At 52.1% G+C, this 20,348-nt stretch overlaps 2 protein-coding genes across 10 annotated transcripts in view; one reads left to right on the top strand and one right to left on the bottom strand.

The window, feature by feature from the left end:
• Positions 1 to 882: 882 nt before the first annotated feature.
• On the bottom strand, positions 883 to 15,984 carry DNAAF8 (dynein axonemal assembly factor 8). Of its 2 annotated transcripts, none has more exons than XM_003815111.6 (10): positions 15,547 to 15,984; positions 13,603 to 13,782; positions 12,307 to 12,453; positions 9,611 to 10,117; positions 7,134 to 7,251; positions 5,284 to 5,425; positions 3,780 to 3,917; positions 3,247 to 3,345; positions 2,638 to 2,929; positions 883 to 1,554 (listed from the first exon to the last, which is right to left on the bottom strand). In XM_003815111.6, the coding sequence occupies exons 2-9, from the start codon at positions 13,729 to 13,731 to the stop codon at positions 2,647 to 2,649; spliced, it is 1,563 nt and encodes a 520-aa protein (XP_003815159.1). In that variant the 5' UTR covers positions 13,732 to 13,782; positions 15,547 to 15,984; the 3' UTR covers positions 883 to 1,554; positions 2,638 to 2,646. The 2 variants fall into 2 exon arrangements, with proteins under 2 accessions (XP_003815159.1, XP_054955864.1); XM_055099889.2 differs by lacking the exon at positions 15,547 to 15,984 and adding an exon at positions 15,082 to 15,480.
• Positions 15,595 to 20,348, top strand: part of ANKS3 (ankyrin repeat and sterile alpha motif domain containing 3) — a 38,668-nt gene continuing 33,914 nt past the window's right edge. For 2 of the 8 annotated variants that reach the window (XM_063598316.1, XM_063598315.1), the window contains exons 1-3: positions 15,887 to 16,087; positions 18,671 to 18,738; positions 20,094 to 20,265. In XM_063598316.1, the coding sequence (XP_063454386.1) occupies positions 20,096 to 20,265 (170 nt within the window). In that variant the 5' untranslated portion in view covers positions 15,887 to 16,087; positions 18,671 to 18,738; positions 20,094 to 20,095. Of the gene's footprint in view, positions 16,088 to 18,670; positions 18,739 to 20,093; positions 20,266 to 20,348 lie in introns of those variants that run through there. The other 6 variants (XM_034939722.3, XM_034939721.3, XM_055099885.2 and 3 more) reach the window with 5 other exon arrangements.

The raw sequence follows: 20,348 nt of genomic DNA, 5'->3' as shown, positions 1-20,348 counted from the left end.
CTGTCCTGTGTCTGCAGAATGGGGCTGCCTGGTTGAGGGACGGCTTTTACCTTCTAGACCAGCTCTGGGATCTCTCATGGGGCATGAGGTACCCAGCTAGATGTGGCCAGGCCACACTCCAGGAGCTAGCAAAGCACCCAGCGTTGCTGACACCCATCTCCCCAGCGCAGCCTGAGCCCCCAGGCCCCTCTCTCATATCCAGGCCTGTGCTGGAGGTGGCGGCCTCTGGGGGAGTGTGGTTGGGGTCTGCCCACTTCCCTCCCCCTGCCGAGGCTGTGGCCTCCCGCTGGCTCAGTGGGTCCCTGCCTGCTGCTTGGCCCCATCTCATGGGCATCATCCTCAGCACTCACGTGATGGGAGAGTTTTGTAGGAGCTGTGAGTCCCAGGTGCCTGCGTGTGCTGTGATGTTATCTCATGCAGTCCAGTGACAGGGGACTCCCATTAGTCTCCTTTTTTTGTTTTGTTTTGAGACACAGTCTCACTTCATTACCCAGGCTGGAGTGTAAGGCACGATCTTGGCTCACCACAACCTCCACCTCCCAGGTTCAAGTGAGTCTCCTGCCTCAGCCTCCTGAGTAGCTGGGATTACAGGTGCGCACCACTACGCCCGGCTAATTTTTGTATTTTTAGTAGAGATGGGGTTTCTCCATGTTGGTCAGGCTGGTCTTGAACTCCCAACCTTGTGATCCACCCACCTCGGCCTCCCAAAGTGCTGGGATTACAGGCGTGAGCCACCGCGCCCGGCCATGATTCTCCTTCTGTGGGTGGAGGAACTGGGCACTGGGAGCGTGAAAACCTTGCCCAGGTGGCAGAGCCAGCTTTGGACGCAGGTCTGACTTCCTACCTCACTCCCCTTGCCTTGACAGACACAGTAATTCAGAGTTGAACTTGGAACAGAGTTTATTTTCCATCACTGTAAAACATTCTCAGTGAGGTTACTGGCATTAAAAAGGTGGGAGAAATGGAAGAAAATGGGGTTGAAGAAAAAAAAAGCCTTTGCTCTTGACAGCTAGGCAGCCACAGCGGAGGCCGCCAGGCTGCGAGGGCAGCATATGGGGGCAGAGCCCGGTTCTGGCGGCACAGGCCCCGGAGTGGAGGGGGCAGGGGAGGGTCTCTGTAGGTGGGAGAGGGCCTGGGGGCTGGGAGGCAGCCTGGCCTTGTGCCCTACAGGAGGGACCTCCTGGGACTTTATGGAAGCCTGTCTTGCCTTTGACTTGCAATGAAAATGCCCCTCATCATTGGGAGTGGGGTCAGGTGGGGGTCCCCAGTGGCCAGATCACGTGGGGTCCAGAGAGCAGACATCTGTAGCCCTGATCTTGGCGGCCAGTGACCACGGCCAAGCAGGGCCTGTCTTTTGCCTGGTACAAGGTTTGATGCGAAGAGACCCCTGCCCATCCTCAGTGGCATGGCAGCCAGGGGTGAACCCCAGGGGAAGCTGGGACACTGGCCCAAAGGCCCAGCGCCCTACTGTGCTGCCTGAGCCCGTGGCACCGTGGGGCCCAAGGTGGTGATGATTTCTCTGCTCTTCCCACGGGGCAGACAGCAGGACACATCCTGGAGACAAGGTTGGGGAGACAAACAGGTGCCCAGGTCAGGGCTGATCACAGCAGTTACAAAAGCATCCCGTGAAGACGGGGCTGCAAGACGGTGCTGGCAAAGGAGCAGGACCCAGGAAGACCAGGCATGTCCTGTGGAGGGGCCGGGTCTTGGCAGGGGGCAAGCAGATGTCCCCAGTTTTTGCTGGTGATCAACAAGTGAGGCCGCTGCTCCATTCTACACAGGACAGCATTTCCAGGGGTTTCCAGTATTCTGTCTAGATTCATAAAGGTCAAAGGCCTTGAGAATCTATGTGTGCCTTTCTATCTTAGGTAAAGAAGAGAAAGAGAAAGCAAATTCTCGTTACTCCTCTTTCAAAAAGTTCATTAAAAGCCAGGCTGGCAGCTCACAGTGCTATAATCCCAGCACTGTGGAAGGCCTAGGCAGGAGGATTGAGAGGAGTTCCAGACCAACCTGGGCAACACCGTGAGACCCCATCTCTACAAAAAAAAAAAAATTAGCTGGACATGGTGGTATGCACCTGTAGTCCCAGCTGCTGCGTCTCGAAAAGAGAAAAAAACACGTGTATTAGATCTGTGTGGGTAGGCATGTGTGTGTCGTGTGTTAATTTAGGTGCCCAAAATAGCAAGTATGCAGGAAGCCAGAAAATAAGGCTTAGGTCTCTTTCAACCCTAAAATCCTCTAAATACGTTTTACTTGGTTTTTAAAAAGACCTTATTGATGGAAATAATAGATGCCTGTTTAAAAAAATGCAGAACTGGAGAAAGATGAAGAGCCTCAGAGTCCCACAGAGAGCAGCACCCCGTCCTCCTGCTGTCCCTGCCCATCTCCCTCAGAGGACCAGGCCCCTTTATCCCAAAGCTGTTGTCACAGGTTACATACAGATTTGTATCTGCATCCTTCCTCTAAGTTCATGCACCTGTGACTGAGCTCTAACAGGGTGGGCAACAGTCCAAAGTCTGAGGGTCCCTGCCTCTGGAATGCCCCTGCTAGTGGAAATGCAGGGACAACAAGGGGACACCGGGGCCCAGGGTCCATGGCAAGTCAGCCCGCCCCTGCCCACTCCTGGGATCCCACTACCTGAGGCAGCTATAGTTGCTCCAGAGGAGGCATCAGGGCCTCCCTGGCTGCCCCTGGCTCAGGAACATCCCCCAGGGCTCTGGGCCTGCCTCTTGGGAGTCGAGCCTGGGCGCTCTGCCCCTTGGCACAGAGCTTCATGTGTTGCTTCCTCCCAGTTCGTGATCCAGCTGTGTCTTCAGGGGCCTGAGCCCTCCCACCCGCGGGCCCCTTGCTGGCAGGCAGCTCGGGCTGGGCTGTCCCCTTCTGAAAGGCCCTGAGCTGCTGGAGAAGCTGGCTTTTCCCGGTACAGGTCCTGTGACACGATGAGACCAAATTCACTCAACCCCGTGGGGGCTGCCCCTCCCAGCCCTCCTTACTGAAACAGGAGAAAAGCAGGTGAGCCCAGCTCCCATTTCAGAGTAAGAATGCAATTCAGGCGGCCCATCGCTGCTGCCACTGCTGGGACCCAGCGGACGTGGGCAGGATGATGGAAGCTGTGCCGTCCCCCTCGCCCTGTGCGGTGGGTGCAGCAAGACCTCACCACAGGCGGTAAATGTGCCAGGTGGAGGGCTTGCTGCAGAAAGCACAGGTGGGACATCTGCAGGTGGCAAGAGGCCCCTTGGTGGTTACCGTAGCCCCAGGGAGGAAGGAGATGCCCCCTCTGCGTCTCCCAGAGCTGCCATCTCTTCCTCCTCCTCCTCCTCACTGTCAGAGGAGCTGTGGCTGGAGCTGCAGGGAGAGAAATGGGTTTCTGGATGTGCCCACTCCACCTGGCGTTCCAACTCCTGTTGGGGCTTGAAGCACTCGGGCTTTGCTGGTGACCCAATGCAAGAGGTCAGCAGCCACACTGGAGGCCGGTGGACGTCCTGCCAGGAGGTGAGGACAGGTGTGGGTGATGCCCTCCAGCCTAGACGTGTTGGGCTCTATTGCATAGAGCCCAGCCCGAGGAGGTGTGCCTCATGCCCCTCTTTCCTCCCTGCAGGGACCCAGGGGGACTGTAGGCCAGACCCCATTCCAGGCTAAAAGCACTTTTCAATTGAGAATTGATCCAAGCCTTTTGAAGTCCCTGTTCCTCCCCATTGGGATCCACCAGAGGCTTTGTGCGGTCAACAGGCAACTCTGCAAAGTAGAGGCTGGTATGGGGTAGTCACTGCCCTCCGGACCTTTCTGGGGACAGGTGGTCTGGTAGCTCCATCTGCCGCAGGTCAATAAAGATGGTGGGGGACTCTGCGTTAAGCCTCATGCCCTGGGCCAGCTGCGGGCCTGGCCCAGCCTGGGAGCCCCGCTTCCTTGAGGCACATCTGAAATGAGAAAAGCAGGTGTTGTGGAGTCAGTTCTCTGTGATAACTCTGTGACCTGCACTGGGTTTGTCCAGTCACAGTGCTCGTGGCTGCCACCCAGTGAGTGCCCACTCTCTACAGACGGGCACATTAAACACATTTGCTCTTCTACTCTTCAGAACAGCCTGCGAGATTTAGGCCACCGCTGGCCAACAGAACGTCCCTCATGATGGACATGCTCTCCATCTGTGGTAAGTGTAGCCACTTGGCACAAGTGGCTAAGTTTACATTTAAGCCAGTTAAAATCCAATGAATAAAACATTCAGTTCCTCAGTCACATTCACCACGTTAGGTGTTTAGTAGCCACACACGGCTAATGGCTGCCATGGTTAACACTGCAGTTCTCTCCATTTCTTTTTCTTTTTTTTTCTTTTTTTTTTTTTTTTGAGACAGAGTCTTGCTCTGTCGCCCAGGCTGGACTGCAGTGGCATGATCTTGGTCACTGCAACCTCCGCCTCCTGGGTTCAAGATATTTCTCCTGCCTCAGCCTCCCAAGTAGCTGGGATTACAGGCATGCACCAACATGCCTAGAAAATTTTTTTGTGTTTTTAGTAAAGATGGGGTTTCACCATGTTGGCCAGGCTGGTCTCGAACTCCTGACATCAGGTGATCTGCCTGCCTCGGCCTTCCAAAGTGCTGGGATTACAGGCATGAGCCACCACGAACAGCCAGGTCTAGCCACTTCTGTTAGGTACTTTTGGTTTCCAAGCACAGAAACCCACTGCTGGTCAGGTGAAAAGGGATTCACTGGTTCTCAGATTCCTCAAGTGCGGAGCAACCAAAGTGTGGGGAGGGCAGGCATATAGAGGGGCCTTACGGGACCCTGGGGCCCTGCCTCCACCTCTGCCTCTCCCATTTTCACTGCAGCTTGCCTTTCTCCCTGTGGCAGGACAGGTGGCTGTTGCCCTTCCACCCCTACACAGAGACACAGAGACTGAAAAATCCCACGGCTGGGGTCACATGCCCAGAGCTGGACCAATCAGCTGTGGCCAGAGGGGCGGGGTCACATGATAACCTTCCTACTCTCAGGGAGGACTCATGGCCTCCCACTGAAAGGAGGGTTCCCATTGGGTTTGGGGAAACAGCAGGTACTTTAGGGCTTGAGTACCAGCCCTGCCATTTATGGCCAGAGAGAGTCAACCTCTCTGAGCCTTGGTTTCCCCATCTCTAAAATGGGGATGACAGGAGCGACTGCCTGATCAGATGCTTGAGAGTGACTGAGAAAATGCATATGGAGTGCCCCGCCCTTGGTAGGTCCAGTCAGTGCTACAAAACCATGGGGCCATTCTAAAGGACCACAGGAGCCGGGCCTGGCTACAAGTCCCACCTGCTTCCTGAATCTGCCTCTTTGGTGTCCTGGGGAGTGTCGGCAGGCACCTTCCGGGCACAAGCAGAGGCCTTGGACTGCGTGGTGCACAGGAGGGCCAACTGTTCCATGAGCCTGTTGTGGGTGCTCGGCACCATGCGGTCTGAGGATGGCCAAAGGAGAGGCTGATTAGTGGGGACTTGGCCCACTTGTGACTTACAGCAGCTGGAGCCTCAGGGCCCCTGGGGTCTCCACATGTGAATGGACCTCAGGCTCCTCCACTGCCCCCGCCCAGCCCTCTCCCTACTCAGCCCTCTGAGGACTCCACCTCTAGCTCAGCAGGGCTGAGGGGGGCAGAATCTTTATGAGCAGGGCCTGTGGCACAAGGGCTTTGTGAAGTAGGAGTGACGTATTTTTAAGTTTATCCCACTTCCTCACACCCTGGTCCCACTTGTCACAGGTGATCATAATGAACAGTTCTGTGTGTTGACTTAAAAAAAAAAGATAGGGTCATCCTCTATAGGTTTTTTTTCAACTTCACTTTTTTCACTTTGTATATTACATGCTTCCAGGTTAACCTACGGAGATCCCCTCATTGAGCCGCAGTGTATTCTGTGCTAAAACGATCTAGCTGGGCTCCTACTGAATATGGATTGTTTCCAGCTTTTCAGATTTTTAAACAACACTGCAGCAAACATCTCTGAACACACATCTTTACCTACTAGAGTAAGAGTGTAAGACAGATTTTCTAAGTGAAATAGCTTGATTAAATGGTTATGTGCCTTTAAAATAGAGAATACATCCGGCCGAGCGCAGTGGCTCACACCTGTAATCCCAGCACTTTGGGAGGCTGAGGCAGGCGGATCCTGAGGTCAGGAGTTCGAGACCAGCCTGGCTAACATGGTGAAATCCCGTTTCTACTAAAAATACCAAAAAAATTAGCCAGGCTTGCTGGCACGTGCCTGTAATCCCAGCTACTCAGGAGGCCGAGGCAGGAGAATCGCTTGAACCCGGGAGGTGGAGGTTGCAGTGAACCGAGATCATGCCATTGCACTCCAGTTTGGGCAACAAAAGTGAAACTCTGTCTCAAAAAAAAAAAAAAAAAAAAAAAGACTACATTCTGCCCTACTCCCCTCCACAAAGGGAGTGCCAGTTACACACACATACACATGCACACACATGCCCTTCAGAATGGTTGGCTCTCTACCTCCTGCTTTATGGGATTTGAATTACAAACCAACAAAATGTATTTAACATAACATGGGCTGTCAGTCACAGGGGAGTCTTTGCTTTGGGACCAGAGGCGGAAGCGCCGCACCTGCCCTGGCTCCTCTGCCTCAGACCTGCCTCCCCTCGCCTTTGTGGCCCGAGTGGGTAGGGAGGGGTTGGAGAACTTTCATTTTATTTGCAGGACTTCCCAGAGCAAAGCCATGAGTGTAGTGACAGTGGTGACATCCTTTGCCTCCCTTTTTAAATGGGGAGGCCAGGGGAAGCAGGAGTGTGCTTAGGAGCTGACTGTGCACAGAAGGTGGAGCTTCCTTCCCCCAGGAAGGAGGAGGAGGGAGAAGGAAGGAAGGCCGGCCCAGGGAGGTGGGGAAGAGGAGGTATGGGTCATGGGGTGGGGTGTGGAGGCCTCTTCTTTGTCCCTAGGACCTGGCCCACGCCTGGCACGTAGCAGGCGGTCACATATATGTTGAATGAATGAAGTCTTTTGGGGACTGGCAGCATGAGTGTTTAGGGCGGGGCCAGCAGGGAAGACATGTGTGAGCTGCAGGACTGTCTGTGACCAGCCTGCAGCCCTCTGTGTCTGAGGGGCCCAGGAAGGTGCTGCTTGTGGGGATTCACGTGGGCTCCAGTGTTCAAGGTCAGACCTTGAACTTGGCGGCGGTCAGCTGCCCACCACACAGTTCCAGGTGCACGATTTCCCTGGTTGTCTTCTTGCCCCGCCAGACTCTGAAGGATGTCATCCAAATCCCATGCTTCAAGTTGCTGAAATCATTAAAACCAGTGATTATGAGGATGCTGAGGGGTCCCAGAGGCACAAGTACCTGCTTCACAGCTGCTGTGACCCATGGAGATGGTCACAGGATGTTGGGGGTAGAAATCAGGAATTCAATGCATGACAGAGTTTGCAAATGGGCTGACCCTGCCTTTCCATTACAGATTGAACGCCTCTGTTAAGGTGGGCCTGCACTTTGCCACCTCCTTCCTATGCTTTCTTGGGGATCAGTACTTCACTTTTGTTTTTGGCACAAAGACGTTGTCTGACCCGAAGGAAACCCTGTATTGTTGTTTCATTTTGTTTTGTTTTGTTTTTGAGACCGAGTCTCACTCTGTCGCTCAGGCTGGAGTGTAGTGGTGGGAGCTCAGCTCACTGCAACCTCCACCTCCCAGGTTCAAGTGATTCTCCTGCCTCAGCCTCCCAAGTAGCTGGAATTACAGGCATGCGCCACCACACCCTTCTTTTTTTTTTTTGTATTTTTAGTAGAGATGAGGTTTCACCATGTTGGCCAGGCTGGTCTCGAACAAACACCTGACCTCAGGTGATCCACCTGCCTCCGCCTCCACCTCCACCTCCCAAAGTGCTGAGATTACAGGTGTGAGCCACCATGCCCAGCCTAATTTTTGTATTTTTAGTAGAGATGGGGTTTCACCATGTTGGCGAGGCTGGTCTTGAATGCCTGACCTCAAGCAATCCATCTGCCTGGGTCTGCCAAAGTGTTGTGATTACAGGCGTGAGCCACCGAGCCCAGCCAAACCCTGTGTTGTATTCAGAAACACTATTTAGGTTCATACAGGTTCACAATGTTTGGAGGTTAAAAAATTTTGTTCTTTTAAGAATCAAGCTGTTCCAGGCAGGAGCTAAAACTGGAAGGCTTGGCAGTGAGTGCTTAGGGGCAGAGTGAGTCTGAGGAGGAGGGAGGAAATTAATCAAGAATTCATGTTTATCATATGACCTTTCAACTCTTTGCAGCCCTCTAAGTGGAGAAAAATAAGTTTTTAGGTGAGCAGAAAGAACAGTTGATTTAAACAGTAGTAAAGATGACTTCTGTGTATACCTGGTGCCAGTTTTCTCTAACCTGTTAAGAAAAATTATCCAAAATGTGTAAAACCGAGATGGTGTGATGGTTACTTTTCTGTCCAGTAGACAAGATAACTCCTCTAGGACATGAATGTGACAAGCGTATCTCTGCATTCCTCTCTTTTTCCCCAGTGTTTTACAAAATCCCAATTTCTGTTTTTTTGAGATGGAGTCTCGCTCTGTCACCCAAACTGGAGTGCAGGGGCGTGATCTCCATCTCCTGGGTTCAAGCGATTCTCCTGCCTCAGCCTCCCAAGTAGTGGGACTACAGGCGCGCACCACCACACTTGGCTAATTTTTGTATTTTTAATAGAGTCAGGGTTTCACCATGTTGGCCAGGCTGCTCTCGTACTCCTGACCTCAGATTTTCCTCCTGCCTCGGCTTCCCAAAGTGCTGGGATTACAAGCGTGAGCCACCACACCTGGCCAAAATCCCAGTTTCTTATGATCTTATTAAACCGGCACTGTCATCCTGCTGGTTCCCTCATTAATGCACTAAATACAACTTTTTAACAGGTGCTCACTAGTTTCTGAGAATGAGGGCTTTCATATTTTGAGATCAGGCTTTGACAGAACCAGGTTCTATATTTTAGATATGGCTATATGTATTTATGAACATCCTTGGGAGTGGAATTCCTTTTTTCTCTCTCTTTTTAAATTTATACATTCTTTCTTTCTTTTTTTTTTTTTTTGAGATGGAGTCTCGCTCTGTCGCCCAGGCTGGAGTGCAGTGGCGCGATCTCGGCTTACTGCAAGCTCCGCCTCCCGGATTCACGCCATTCTCCTGCCTCAGCCTCCTGAATAGCTGGGACTATAGGCGCTGGCCACCACACCCAGCTAATTATTTTTATTTTTTTGTATTTTTAGTAGAGATGGGGTTTCACCATGTTAGCCAGGATGATTTCTTTTTTTTTTTAGAGATGAGGGTCTCACTGTGTTGACCAGGCTGGTCTTGAACTCCTGGGCTCCCGCCTCGGCCTCCTAAAGTGCTGGGATTACAGGTGCGAGCCGCTGTGCCTGGCCTCCTTTTCTCTCTTTAAAGAAGGCAGGCCCTGCTTGTTCTGTGTTCTTGTTAACCCTCCCCCAGGATGTGCTCTGCTGGGACCCTCCACCCCTCTACTGAGACAGGTACACAGAATGGTGGATAATGGGCCTAAGGTCCTAGTGGGCCAGCCCTCAAGCTGCTTCTAGCTCCAGTGCATGGGAACAGCAGCCATGCCACAGGTAACAGGCCTGAGAAAGAGCCAGGCACGGGGAGGCGCCTACCTGGAGCGAGAGCACTGGTGGTCCCTCCGGAGGCTCCACGAGGGGCATTTTGGATCTGGGAGCTGACTCCGCAGCGTGGCAGGGCGCCTCCTTCACCCCACCTTGGTCACTGCTGGTTGGGCCGCAGGCATCCCGGGTGACTTTCTGGAGGATGTCCGTCTCTATCATCTTCCGTCTCTCCTGTCGGAGGGCCCGGCGGTTCACAGATTCTTGTGAGGCAGTGCTGAGGGGCTCTGCCTTTGGGTCTCCTTCATGGCAGGAGAGAGTGGCTTCGGCCTGTGGGTCCCAGGGAGGACCCTGGGATCCTTTGGTGTTGAAAGACAGGCTTCCAAGGTCGCCTTCCAGCCACCTGGGGGTCTCCTCGGCCATCCCAAGAAGAGCGCTGACCTCACCAGAGCTTTCAAAAGGCCTGCTAGGGTCTCTTCCTTCCTGAGAGGATGCATCCTTTGTCCTTGTGTTCTGTCTGCTCCCAGGTTCTGTGGCCAATTCTGCAGGCACCAGAACTGGCTGTCAAGAAAACAGGTATGTTCAGTTAGCATCCTCAAAAACATGCTTCAGGGAATGTTTTTCATAGTAAAATATGTACTTTTTTTTTTTTTGAGGTGAAGTCTCGCTTTGTTGCCCAGGCTGCAGTGCAGTGGTGCGATCATAGCTCACTGCAGCCTCGACTTCCCTGGCCCAGGCGATCCTCCCACTTCAGCCTCCCAAGTAGCTAGGATGACAGGCACATACTACTAGGCCCAGTTAATTTTTTTTTATATTATTTTGTAGTGACGAGTCTCTACAACATAGTTGGTCTTCCAGGCTTGTCTCAAGTTCCTGGCCTCAAGCTATCTTTCCTGCCTCAGCCTCCCAAAGTGGTGGGATTACAGGCATGAGCCACTGTGCCTGACCTCTTTTAACCATTTTTAACTGCACACTTCATTCTACTAAAAATACAAAAATGAGCCAGCACAGTGGCGTGCGTGTAATCCCAGCTACTTGGGAGGCTGAAGTGGGAGGATCGCTTCAGCCCGGGAGGTGGAGGCTGCAGTGAGCGGTGAGGGCACCATTGTATTCCAGCCTGGGTGACACAGCAAGATCCTGTCTCAAAAAAAAAAAAAAAAAAGTTGGAAAGCTACTGTTGAATATGGGCTGGCTAAAGACAGCACCACTGAGGCATCCTGCTATTTAAATACAAGGCTAGAGTGGAATGTATTGTTACAGCAATGAAACAATATTTAAATTATCAATAATGATAATGTTGGGGCTCAGAAATTGATACCCCAAGCTGAAGTACAAGCCATCCTTCCACCTCAGCCTCCTGAGTAGCTGGGACCACAGGCACACCATCACACCCAGCTAATTTTTTAGTAGAGATCCCACATTACAAAAAAAAAAAACAACAAGAAAAAATCATCCAGAAGAGTTTCTGAAGTAATTGATTGTAGAAATGAAGAAGCAAAATAAAATCACATGCAAATTGTTCCACCTGAACCCACCAGAGTTCTTAGCTGCCCTGGGGATCTCTCTTGTATGGGGTTATTTCAAACCTAGGTCTAGGAATGGCTGGGCTGATGGGAGATTTCCTTCAAGGTGATGGGTGGGGGCATGTCCTGGTTCTGGGAGATGATCTGGTTCAGTGCCCATGCCCTCCCATTCGGTAGGTTAATTGTTCTCAGCAGAACACCTGAGAGAAGTTACGCTGGAGCTAGGCCCCGTCTCCATTTTGGAAGTGGGTTAGTGCCTCTACACTGTTTTCTTTTCTTTTCTTTTTTTTTTTTTTGAGATGGAGTCTCACTCTGTTGCCCAGGCTGGAGTGTGCAGTGGTGTGATCTTGGCTCACTGCAACCTCTGCTCCCCCGGGTCCAAGCGATTCTCCTGTCTCAGCCTCTGGAGTAGCTGCGATTACAGGCACCTGCCACCGTGCCCAGCTAATTTTTGTATTTTTAGTAGAGATAGGGTTTCACCATGTTGGCCAGGCTGGTCTCAAACTCCTGACTTCAAGTGATCCACCCATACTGGCCTCCTAAAATGCTGGGATTACAGGCGTGAGCCACTGTGCTCGGCCAGAAATGGGGTCTTGCTGTATTGCCCAGGCTGGTCTCAAACTCCTGGCCTCATGGGAACCTCTGTCTCAGCCTCCAGCACTGGCAACACAGGCCTGCGTTGGCACGCTTAGTCCACATTTGCTCATTGTCTCCTGGGTTGTCCCTCCCACGAGGTCCAGCTTGTGTGCTTGCTCAGGCACTGATGGGCCATCTTCCTCCCTCCCACTCCCCACTGTAGCCTGTAGCAGTGTAGTTTAGCAGTTTAGTAAACCAGAGTTCCTGTGTACTCGCCAGGTGCTGGGATGAGCCAGGTAGCCATGAAGCCAGCTGGGTTAAGGGAGAGACATTTAGGACAAGCAGTCGTGACAATGGCCAGAAGCTATTCAGGATGCCATGGTAGAGAACAGGATAGGAGCGATCAAGAAGAAGAGAAGGGTCAAAATCGGATGGAAAATCAAGTGTGCATGCCAGCCCTAAGGTGCCGGGCTCCCCAGGAGAGGGAGGTGCGTGGAGGTTAGATGTTGGGCACCTGAATACCTTGGGTTGTACATGGGGAAAAAAAAAAAGGACCAGGTATCGTGGAAATGCTAGAACAGTGGTTTAGACCAGTCAGTTTAGACTAACATTGCACACACACAGGCGTACACTCTTCTGTGTCCCACAGACCTCGGGAAGGGACTCTTCAGTTGCAGCGACCCAGGCCCTGGACTTGTCGCCATCGGCAGGATCTTCAGCCAGCTCCTCCGACAGGTCAGGAATCAGGGAGGTTTGGTTTCGCTGGAAGATGAACAGCTCCTCTTCCCCATAGTCCGACTGCGGACAAATAAGAGGGCTTTTGGAGGACAGGGCAGCAGGCAGAGCCCTGAGGGCCTAGCCACCCCCGCTCTCCACTCTCCACTCTCACTTCCAGCCCAGCCCGCCCAGCCCGTCCAGCCCTGCTGCTCAGGAGCCTGGGGGAGATCCGGTTCTCTCCCAGTCAGCCTTGCCGTGCGCGGCTTCTTGCCACTGTTTAGAAATCGGCTTGGCAGCACCACCTCGTGGAGGTGAGACTGGGGCTCCTGGTTCTGCAAGTACCTCGCATACAGCAGGTGCTTCATTAATGCCTCGTGTGACATGAACAGGGCAGTGAGGTGGTAGCTGAAAGAGCAGGGTCCAGCCCTCCCCATCCCCTGTGACCTTGAGCCATCACTTATACAGCTTAGTTTGTCTTCTTGAAGGGGTTGGGGATCATACTCTCAAATGAGACTGAAGGTGTGAAAACACCCTGAGCACTGAGGCGTGGGGTCCCCTTAGGTTCTCCTTAGCCTCGTCATGCACTGGATGACGTCTGAGGTCCCTGAAGCTCTGTTGCTGGTGCCCAGGTAGGACCCAAACCCTGCCCGTTCCTTTTAAAACCCTCATACTGTCTCTTAACGCCCAGTGCCAACCTGTGCACTGAGCAGCCCCCACCAGGAGCATCTTTAGCAGGGTCTTACACCTGCACCTAGGGCTATTGGTCTGAGCGTCTTTGAGGGCCATTTCAGGGACCCCAAACCACAAATGCAGAATCCCTCGAAGGCTTATCACAATGCACTGGAATTGTGCATTCTCAGTGGGTGTTCTGGCCCTGTCCTGGCCCGAGAGAGTGGAGAATAGCAGAATGGAAAGGACAGAGCTTCTGCATCGAGTTGACCTGGGTTCCAAGTCAGCACCAAAAACTCCACTGAAAGGGTCTCCCAAGATGCTGAGCACCAATACCCATGCTCAGAGATGACAATCAAGGCAGAAGAAAGAGTAAAGAAGGAAATAGGCACCCAGAAAACACAACTTTGAGTCTGGCCATGTGATTTAAAGTAAAATGACAACAAACTTCACAGGTCAGCAGGAAAAGTCTTCAGAGAAGTGCTCCAAAGCTGTCCTGGCCAGCGTCATGCCTGCTCTGGTAGGAAGGACAAGGCATCCAGGGAGAGAGTTCTTGCTTACCAAAGAGGAGTCTGAGTCCAGAGACGGGAGCTGGTCTTTGACAGCCTTGAGGATGGCATCCCAGGGCCCCATCTGGGAGGCCCAGGGAGAGCCCAGCGAGGGTGCCATGCCTTCATCGTTGGATGCCATGAGGGCCCAGGCTTCCAGATGCCTTCTCAGTGCACCATGATCCGGGGAGCTCTGTGGGGCACACAGGGTGATGGAAGAGGGTCCGGGCCACTGAAGGTCAAGAGAGCAGGGGCTGCTCTACCAGCTGTAGGAGACTAAACAGGCTGGCAGGCCTCACCACCTGCCTCAGTTTCCTTCTAGTTATGCAAGCTCCTGTTAGTGCCAGGCACTCTGTGTGTGTACGTGTGTGTGTGTCCCCACTCATGCACACATGTGGAGCCTGCAGGTATATAATGTATATAGTGATATATACATAATATACAAATATATGTATTGATATAAATATGCCTATGTAGATATATGTACATGTTATATAGAATGCCATATGTACGATATATAATGATATATAGGTATATTTTATATATACCCCATATAGCATAACTATTCTCTTCATTTCATAGGCTCAGGGTGTTGAGTAAATAGCAACAGTGGACTCTGAATCAGGGGGAATTTCAAGTCCTACTACCCTTTACTGCCCTTTACCAAGGAACAGAAGACACCTTGCTTTTTTGTTTTGGAGACAGGGTCTGGCTTTGTCGCCCAGGCTGGAGTGCAGTGGTACAATGATAGCTCACTGAAGCGTCAGCCTCCTGAGCTCAAGTGATCCTCCCACCTCAGCCTCCTGAATAACTGGGACTACAGGTGTGTACCACCACATCTGGCTAATATTTTTATTTTTTGTAGAGATGGAGTCTCCCTGTTGCCCAGGCTGGTCTCAAACTCCTGGCCTCAAGTGATCCTCTTGCCTCAGCCTCCCAAAGTGCTGGGATTACAGGCATGTGCCACCGCGCCTGGCTGACAGTTTGGAGTCACCAAGTGATTTTTTTTTTTTTTTTTTGGAGTCACTACTCTGACCAGCCCCTGCATTTGTATCTTAGAGTCTTAAAGGAGATGGTCCTGTTATTCAGGGGGCTGGGGAGCTTGAGCTTGAGAGCTGGCAGGTGAGGGTCCTCTAGAGCCAGTGTCAGGAGAACTCTGCAGCTCGAGAGGCCGCTGTGGCTTTGGCCCTGCAGTCAGTGCCCGTTCATCCCCAATCAGGGCAGCGGCAGGAGATGTGAATTGGGGGCTGCTTGCTTCCTCTGTACTTCTGGGAATAGGGCAGGTGCTTGGTGCACTCTGAACTGGGAGCAGCGGGTTGGGGACGCATCTGGTGCACACAGCCGGCGGGTGTTTTTTGTAACTAGAGCTCTGTTCCGCAATTCGGGGCACAGTATTTCTTAGGGCAACAGAATCATCGGGATGAAGAGGGCCTCCAGAGACTCTGATAAACTCTTCAGGCGGACAAGACAATAGGGGAGGGAACGGCATTACCGGCAGAAGGAAGAGCCTGTACAGTGGCTCAAAGGAATGAACCGCCCACAGGTTTAAGGGAAGAAAGTGTCAGTTGCTGGACTCTCCGGTGAAAACGGACCAGACAATGCGGGGCCCTGAACGCCAAGTTGAGGAGCTCGGAGCATCCAGAAGGCGAAGGGGAGGCTCGGAGCCGCCTCTGAATAACGGCCTTCCGGCTCCGTCTCGGGGTGGGTTTCTCAGCGGCAGCCTGTTAGCCCCGCCACAGCCCCGCCCCGGTTCCCAGAGCCCCGCCCCCAGCCGGCCTGCCACGAGGCTGCCGGTTGTTATGGCAACCAGACGCCAACAGCCTCCCGGGTCGAGCTTTTAAATTTTAAAGCTGTGGAAGTGGAAAGCCCATCGCTCCTCCTCTCACCCACCCCCAGCCCGTATTTCCCCGCGTTTTGTTCAACTCCCTGCAGGCGCAGCAGGCCCGAGACCCCTCACCTCAGGCCTCTGCCTCCACTCCCCGCGCTGTCCTGACAGCGCTATAAACAGCCTCCAGCGCGTCACTCCGGTCGCGTCCGCCCCTCGGGCCGCGCCGCAGCTACAGAGGCTGTCCCCTTCTTCAGCACTCTCCCTCTCAGCAGAGCTTTACATTACTAGACTGCCTTCGCGTTTCCCCCACCCCGCCCCGCTCCTCTTTCGGGCCTTTGCGCGTCCTGCCTCTCCTGCAATGGGATTGGTTCCCCTGGAGGGCGGGGGCGGAGCAGGTCAAACACCACTAGCTCATTGGCTACCGCGGGCATCAGACAGCGAGCCGGGAAGCTGACCGGAAGGTCCGGGTGCGGGACGTGTGCATTCCACGGCGCCCGGGAGGGGTCCCGGTGTCGACCCGCGAGCTTCCCGGCGTGCTCCGCGCCCTCCCGCAACTACTTCCGGGGCGGGTGCCGGGGGCGGTGGCCCGGCGAGGGAGCGTGGCGGCGAGCTGTTTGGGGGGTTGGCGACGGCAGCCCGAGGGCGGCTCAAGGCCTGAGGCCCAGCACAGGTGGGTTCCGCGGCGGCCCGGCCCCAGCACTTGCCTGCACCTGCAGCCCGCCTAGACCCGGCGCTCGGGCGTCCCGCGCTGCACTTGCTCGCCGCGTGACTGGAGGACCGAGCCCCCACATTTTCTTTATGTGGTTGTGGTGGGGGGACAGTAATGCCCGGTGCGCCGTAGCGTTCCTGTGGGGATGTGCCCGGGGGGCGTCGGGAAGCGTCACTGCTGTGAGTTACGGGTTTGTCGGCCAGGGACCCGCCTCGGGGCCAGTGAGCTACCTTTGCGATGCGGTTCCACGGGGCGAGAGGGGGTGCCTGGGTGCTTTCACAGACCTCCTCTGTGGGCGTGACAGTTACCACCAGCATCACATTTGTTAAGATTTTTAAAAATTTTTTAATTTTTGTGTGTACGTAGTAGGTGTATATATTTATGGCGTATATGAGAGATTTTGATACAGGCATGCAGTTCGTAATAATCACATGTAAAATGGGGGTCTCCATCCCTTCAAGCATTTTATCCTTTGTGTTACAAACAATATGATTATACTCTTTGAGTTATTTTTAAATGTGCAGCCGCGCGCGGTGGCTCACTCACGCCTGTAATCCTAGCACTTTGGGAGGCAAAGGCAGGCGGATCACCTGAAGTCAAGGATTCGAGACCAGCCTGGCCAACATGGGGAAACGTCATCTCTACTAAACATACGAAAACTAGCCTGGCATGGTGGCTCATACCTGTAATCTCAGCTACTCGGGAAGCTGAGGCAGGAGAATCGCTTGAACCCAGGAGGCGGAGGTTGCACTGAGCCGAGATCACGCCGCTGCACTCTAGCCTGGGTAACAGAGTGAGACTCTGTCTCAAAAAAAATAATAATAAATAAATAAAGTGTGCAATTAGATTATATTGACTATAGTCACCCTGTTGTGCGGTCAAATACTAGATCTTTTTTTTTTTTTTTTTTTTGAGACGGAGTCTCGCTCTGTCGCCCAGGCTGGAGTGCAGTGGCTTGATCAAATACTAGATCTTATTCATTCTATTTTTTTTTTTTGTATCCATTAAGCATCCCCACCCTCCACTACCCTTCCCAGCCTTGGTTACAGTAGAAGTAACCATCCTTCTACTTTCTATGTCCATGAGTTCAATTGTTTTGATTTTTACATAACCACAAATAAGTGAGAACATGCAATATTTACCTTTCTGTGCCTGGCTTATTTCACTAAACATAACGATCTCCGCTTCCATCCATGTTTTTGCAAATGATAGGATCTCATTCTTTTTTTATGGCTGAATAGTACTCCATTGTGTCTAAGTACCACATTTTCTTTAGGATTCATTGTAAAGGTAACATACTTAGCATTTTCAGAATGGACAGAACCAAAAAGTTGAATGAAAACTAACACGTCTTATCTCTAATGCTACTTTACACCACACCACTCAGGATGGGACATTTTAGTTTTCACTTTAGTGGTTTTTTTTGTTTGTTTGTTTGTTTTTTTGAGACAGAATCTCGCTCTGTTGCCCAGGCTGGAGTGCAGTGGCTTGATCTCGGCTCACTGCAATCGCCTCCCAGGCTCAAGCGATTCTCCTGCCTCAGCCTACTGAGTACTGAGACTACAGGCGCCCACCACCACACCCAGCTAATTTTTGTAATTTTAGTAAAGATGGGATTTCACCATTTTGGCCAGGCTGGTCTCGAACTCCTGGCCTCAAGTGGTCCGTCACGCTTGGTCTGGTTCTCATTGTCCTTCAGACCTCTGGGGATGTCAGATATGCAAGTCTCCAGTAAATAGAGAACACGGCCTCACCCTGCAGAAGGCCTTTGGCGTGGAAGAGACATGCCCAGTGAAGGCTTGAGGGAGGTATGGAAGGGACTCTGAACTGACCCTCAGCTCGTTTGGTTTCTTATCCAGGCTTCGTTGGCCAGGGCTGTTAGGGTGGGATTCTCACCTGCAAAGTGAGGGAAGGGGACTGCACGATCTTGGGCTCTGCTAGCTGAAGAGGTGGTGGCTCCAGGAAGGAGGGCTTTGCTTGCCCCACCGCACCTACACACACTCTTCACCAAGGGTCTGTGAAGTGTTCGTCTCCCACATTGGTGGCTTGTTTCTTTAGCCATCTTGGCTGTCACCTGGGGCTTGGAAGCATTCTTTAGTAGAAACTGAGGTCCTCATCGCATCTATTAACTACCATAGCACCTGTAGGTCATCACAACCTGACAAGGCCTTTGTTTTCGCCTTTGCTCCCTTTCCTACCCTTGTTTCCTGGCACTCTTGTACCTAAGGATTCTACTAGGAAGCTGATGACTTTGCCTTGATTTGGAGATTCCTGGTGTGCTGTTATCCATGTAGGCCCAGCTCGGGGAAAGTGTTACCCCACCAGTTCACCGGCCTGTTATATTTCCCCCCATAGCTCTCTCTTCAAAGGATGCCTAAGTGGATTCCTATTCAGTTGATGGTTGCTGCGTGCCACCAGTCACATCCTGGTTTCTCTGTTGGGGAATTGCTTTCTATTTTTTTCAGAAAAATTTATTTTTACTTTTTTGAAATTTTCAATTTCATAACCATTCCAGAAAAATTAATTTATATTTAAAATTTACAGGCCAGGTGCAGTGGCTCACGCCTATATTTCCAGGACTTTGAGAGGCTGAGGCGGGCGGATCACCTGAGGTGAGGAGTTCCAGACCAGCCTGGCCAACATGGTGAAACCCCCGTCTCTACTAAAAATACAAAAATTAGCCTAACATGGCGCACACCTGTAATCTCAGCTATTCAGGTGGCTGAGGCTCAAGAAGCCCTTAAACCCAGGAGGCAGAGGTTCCAGTGAGCTGAGATCATGCCACTGCACTCCAGCCTGGGCAACAGAGCGAGACTGTCTCAAAAAAATAAATAAAATTTACATACAGTAAAATTCATTTTGATGTTCAGTTCTGTGGTTTCATAAAGGCATGGAGTCACAGATCCACCGTCACAGTCATACAGGTCTGTCGTCCCCCAAATTCCGTCTCTGCCCCAACCTCCAACCCTTTAATTTTGCCTTTTCCAGAATGTCATGTAAGTGAAATTATACAGTAGGCAGGCTTCTTCCATTTAGCATAAAGCATTTGAAATTCATTCATGTGTTGCATGTCAACTGTTGGATCCTTGTGTTTAATGCTGAGTAGCATCCATTATATGGATGTGCCACCGTTTGTTTATCCATTCTTTTATGTATCATAATAGCAGCCTTTTTAGATATGTCCCTGTTAGACAGTGAGGCACTAGGGATTGGAGTTGCTAAGTAGCAGAGCTGCTTTTTTGTTGTTTTTTTTTTGTTTTGTTTTTGGAGACAAAGTCTTGCTCTGTTTCCCAGGCTGGAGTGCAATGGCGTGATCTTGGCTCACCGCAACCTCCGCCTCCTCAGTTCAAGTGATGCTCCTACCTCAGCCTCCCGAGTAGCTGGCCTTCATGCCCAGCTAATTTTTGTATTTTTAGTAGAGAGGGGATTTCACCATGTTGGCCAGGCTGGTCTTGAACTCTTGACCTCAAGTGATCCGCCCACCTTGGCCTCCCAAAGTGCTGGGATTACAGGTGTGAGCCACCGCACCCGGTCCAAGCTGAATTTTGATCAAACCCCAAATCCAGGGTTCTTCCCCACCACATCGAGGAACTGATTGGGTTAAACAACCCAATTAGCATTTCTTCACTGCCCATCCAAGAGGTTGTCAGGTTCCTAGAGTTGGTGGAAAATTCTCTTTTACCTGGTGCCTGCGGTTGGAAGGAGGAGCAGGTACTCCACGGTTAATGCCTCACCATATGTGCCCCTCTTTACTGGTGTGGTAGCAGGCTCACCAGATTTAGCATGGATGGGACTGCCCAAAGCATCCATTATTTCAGCAAATAAATTTGTCTGAGTTACTCCCAGGGTTGACTGCATTGGGTTATCAGTCTGCTAGTGCAGTGGTGTAGCAGGGGCAGGACCAGCCTGTTTCATGCCCTGGAACAACCAGCCAGGAAAGATCTAACCCTTGGACCTTCCTCCTCAGTGATGTCCGAGCTCAGCGATGAAGCCAGCGAGCCGGAACTCCTGAACCGCAGCTTGTCCATGTGGCACGGGCTCGGGACACAGGTCAGCCGGGAGGAGCTGGATGTCCCCCTGGATCTTCACACAGCTGCTTCCATTGGCCAGTATGAAGTGGTGAAGGAGTGTGTGCAGCGGTAAGAGATCTCTGGGAACTTCCTCTCACATTTTGAGCAGCGCAGTGATGGCTTCGGATCCCACGTGATGGGGCTTTGCACAC

This window comes from Pan paniscus, chromosome 18 (assembly GCF_029289425.2).
Source record: "Pan paniscus chromosome 18, NHGRI_mPanPan1-v2.0_pri, whole genome shotgun sequence".
Taxonomy (NCBI): Eukaryota; Metazoa; Chordata; class Mammalia; order Primates; family Hominidae; genus Pan; species Pan paniscus.
This window is presented reverse-complemented; position numbering and strand designations above follow the sequence as displayed.

Excerpts from the sequence above, each read along its gene's own strand:
- DNAAF8 (XM_003815111.6), bottom strand. The coding sequence starts at position 13,731 with ATGGCATCCAACGATGAAGGCATGGCACCCTCGCTGGGCTCTCCCTGG. Across the intron at positions 7,252-9,610 it reads CACCAGTGCTCTCGCTCCAG|CAACTTGAAGCATGGGATTT; the intron begins GTAGGCGCCTCC and ends TAATGATTTCAG. Across the intron at positions 2,930-3,246 it reads CCTTCCTCCCTGGGGCTACG|GACCTGTACCGGGAAAAGCC; the intron begins GTAACCACCAAG and ends ATCGTGTCACAG.